The 4025-nt window shown below is 44.6% G+C and overlaps 1 protein-coding gene across 1 annotated transcript in view; it reads right to left on the minus strand.

Annotated features, from left to right (window-relative positions):
- The window catches only part of LOC101572127 (zinc finger protein 14-like), a 45842-nt gene extending 42105 nt beyond the window's left edge, over nucleotides 1-3737 (minus strand). The window contains exon 1 of the mRNA XM_012512673.2: nucleotides 3611-3737. Within this exon, the coding sequence (XP_012368127.2) occupies nucleotides 3611-3613 (3 nt within the window). The 5' untranslated portion in view covers nucleotides 3614-3737. The remainder of the gene's footprint in view (nucleotides 1-3610) is intronic.
- Nucleotides 3738-4025: the final 288 nt, after the last annotated feature.

Below are 4025 nucleotides of genomic sequence, written 5' to 3' on the forward strand. Positions count from 1 at the left end.
AAAAAAAAAAAAAAAAAAAAAAAAGTCTATGATTTATCAAAAAATGTTTTGCTCATCTAGCCAGGCTAGGCTTGAAGATTTCATCCTCCAGTCAGTTTCCCAAATAGCTGGCCTTAAAGGCATGCAGCACCACGCCTCAGTGATGTTTACTTTATTGAAGCACTGAAATCTTGGTACATTATGGGGCTTTATCTAATTTACCAGATTTCATTTGCTTATTCATTTATTTTAATTATGTATTTAGTACAGGGTCTCACTATGCGGCTTGGACTTGTCATGATCTTGTTTTCAGCCTCCCTAGCGCTGGGATTGCAGGTGTGCGCCACCAAGCCTGGACTCGGTGCAAAGCTCAGTGGGCCCAGGGGTGGGGCTGGCACAGCATATAGTGCCAGGGTCCAACCCCAGTCCCTGTGCTTGCCTAAGCAAGTTTTGGGTTTTTTTTTTTTTTTGTTCGTTTGTTTGTTTTTGTATTTTAGGGAAGGATCCACAGGGTGTTCAGGGTCTCACTACTAGATTGGTCTTGTAGTGATCCACCTGTTTACAGCCTCCCAAGAGCTGGGATTATAGATAAGGCATGCACCACCACGGCCAGTCTCAATCACTGTCTCAGTACGCCATGGAGGCGGGGGTGGCATGGTGGGGGGGGGGATCGAACACACCCCCACCCCACCCCTGCACCTGTTTTCAGGTGCTTTAGCTGAGCTATTTGAGTGGCCCATAAGCAGGTGTTTAATCTGCTGAGCTATCTCACCAGTCCATCAGGTTTTAAATTACCAGGGTGGTACCCGTTTGTGTTCCCAACAATCAAGGATTAGAGACTATCACAATTTCTTCCAAGCTCGGAAACTTAGTGAGATCTATTCTAAAAAAAAAAAAAAAAAAAAAAGAAAGAAAAGAAAGAGGGCTGGCCAAATAGCTCAGTGGATTAAAGCGCCTACATGCAGGCACAGGGGCTGGGGGTTCAATCCCCGCGTCTGACATGCCAGCCCCACACCCAGGGGGCGCTGAGACAAGATTGAGATAGGGCATGGTGGCACATGCCTGTAATCCCAGCTCTTGAGAGGCTGTAAACAGGTGGATCACTAGAGTCCAATCTAGTAGTAAGACCCTGAACACCATATAGACCCTTCCTTAAAACGTGTATTTAAAAAAAAAAGAAAGAAAGAAAGAAAAAGAAAACACTTAGCAGGACTTAGCATGGGCAAAATTCCTGAGTTCTATCCAAGAACAATGAAAAAGACTACAAAGTTTGAAATCTTCTGTATCCCAGAGAAACCCCTTCCCAGGCCACACTATGATGATGTCTACCCTATTTTGCAATCTAGAACACCAGTTTTGTAATTTCTCAATCTTTCTCAAAAATGATTGGATGGGAGCCAGGGAGATGGCTCAGTAGAATAAGTGCTTCCCTGGCAAGTGCACGGGCCTGAGTTCAATCCCTGGTTCCACAAAAAAAAAAAAAAAAAAAAAAACCAAAACCACTGGATGAGCCCATCAGTTCCCACAGAAGGTACATCTGTCTATTACCTAGTTCTGCTTTCTTTAGACCCAATCCCAGAAGAAACCAGCCGATAATGATTCATTTATTAGCACACTAGGAAGTCTGACCTCCTGAAATGTTTACTGCTGTAGTTGCTAATGTTTAGCATCCACATCCACATATCTGGTGTGTTCCAGATGGAAGTGGTCAGAAGCAGCTCTGGCAATGCCCAGCCTCCCTCTTAGCTCCAGACACTGAAGTCTTCCAAGCCTTAGGTGCTGTAACAGCATTAGAACTCTTTTTCCCATTTGCTTAGGCAGAGGCAGTGCTGTTCTGAGCACAAACTCCTGACTCTTCTAACTTATTTCTCTTTTACAACTCTTCCTTTTTATCTGTTCAGAAAATACTTTTATTCTATTTATTCATAAGCCAGCAGACCATAGGCATTTACCCCTACTTTAATACTTGCTGTATATAAACACATCATTCAATGTTTCAATTTTTCAAACAGGGCTGGCTGATAGCTCAGTGGACCGAAAAGCTCCTGAGGGTTGAACTGGGATGTCTACAGAGATGTGATGTTCTGATACTGGCATAGTCAGAAAGGAAAAGGAGCTTTATCTTTGAAATAATTGTTTTATAGTCTGTGAACAGTTTCTAGACATTGCTTAGAAGGCTGGCCCCTGTGCACTGAGACACTGATTGTGACTGGGCGTGGTGGCACACCCCTGTATGTTCAGTACTTGGGAGGCTGAAAACAGGAGGATCACTACATGTCTGATCTGTGTAGTGGGACCCTGTAGACCCTGTACTAAATACATTATATAATAATAAAATTAAAAAAAATTTTAAAACAATGTCTAGAATCTGTTCACCAACTGCAAAGCAATTATTTCAGAGTTAAGGCTCCTTTTCCTTTCTGACTATACCAATATCAGAAGAACACATCCCTGTAGATGTCCGAGTTCAATACATATCTATCTCAGTATAGGTGTAACAGACCCTTCAGGAAGTTAGTCTGAGCAGGGGCACTTTCCCCTCCCTTCATAATACATTAATATTCCCTCCATAATCTTCAGGATCCTAAATTCTATGGAAAAGCTCATTTCAATGGCCTATATGTAAAGAATAATTTCTTTAGTTACCTTATAAGTAAGGCAAATAACTAGGGAAGTGCCTGACATTAGAGTTTGGAAATTTCCCTTCGGCATAGTAATTAAAATGAGAGTAGGCAATCGCCTAGCAGTGATCAAGAATAAACTTTCTGGGGCCAGGGAGATGGCTCAGTAGAATAAGCGCCTGCCTGGCAAATGCAAGGGTCTGAGTTCAATCCCCGGTTCCACCAAAAGTAAAAAAAAAAGCATAAACTTTCTGCCCAACAAGGAAGGAAGCCACCTCCTTACGGAAAGGAGTGGTAGGCACTCCCTAATAAGTTTCTGAGTTTCCTGGAATGTTTAACAACAAATCCAGAAATTCTTTAAAATCCCAGTTTAGTTTTAACAGTGCAATCTCAGAAAATGTCTTAGCCTGAGTGCTTAGTGATTGTCTTAAATCCACAGAGCCATCCGAGATAGGCACCCACTAAACAAGCATTTACTGTGCTCTGTTTATCCATAATTTGCTCTGGATTCAGTGGCCACAGGCCACTCACTAGGTATACTTCTGTAATCAGGGAGCAATTATTCTTATTTCCAATAAAATCTCTCATAACATCCTTCTTCTAGTTTGTAACTTCACTCTCCAACGTAATAAGATCGTGCTCACTTATGGTGCAGTAACACAATTGGAGAGACCTCATGCACAAAATTAAAGCGATGAATTTTTAAATGCTGCGAAAGGAACCCAAGGCCTCTGCTCTCTCCACTGCTGCAGATTATCTTGTGCCATTGGCTGAACAGGAAGGTACTCTGGACTGGCAGTGTCCAGAGTCGGGACTGTGTGCTGGGAACAGCATTGTCCCTGCCCAAGCAAAGGGGAAAACCGTTCAGAAGACGATGTACCAAAGCCCTGGAAAAGCTCGGGGTCTGCAGCCCAGCGGGGAGGCTGTGCATTGCGGAGCTGGCTCTGACCACTTCCATCCGGAGCACACCAAATTCCAGCCCCCGCCCAGCTCCCGTTGCACAACGTTACCATTGCGTGGGGTGATGGTCTCCGAGGATCCTTCCAACGCCGCTGGCAGCCAGTAGACACTTCACAAAATGCTGTCTAGTCAGCGGGAGCTGTCAGCATCGCACTCAAACCGTACACCGCGACGCCATCACACAGGAAGTGCCCTCCTCCCTCTCCTGGCCGGATTGGGTAGTTCAGAGAGCCCGCGCCCACATCGCTGATTGGTTGCTGCTCCTCTGTCACTCAGCTCAACTGAGCCTGCAAGAGAAACAAACCTTTCCCTGCAGAGGTCGAGCTCAGAGGTTGGCTTGTAACCTAGAAACTTCTGCACCAGCCTCGCTCCTACCTGTCAATCTCACCTAGCTTGAGGATCTCAGGGTTACTCCTGGGTTTTCAAAGCTCCTGTGATTTTCTCACTGGATTCAGCGGACTGTTC

Source organism: Octodon degus, unplaced genomic scaffold (assembly GCF_000260255.1).
Source record: "Octodon degus isolate 3935 unplaced genomic scaffold, OctDeg1.0 scaffold00255, whole genome shotgun sequence".
NCBI lineage: Eukaryota > Metazoa > Chordata > Mammalia > Rodentia > Octodontidae > Octodon > Octodon degus.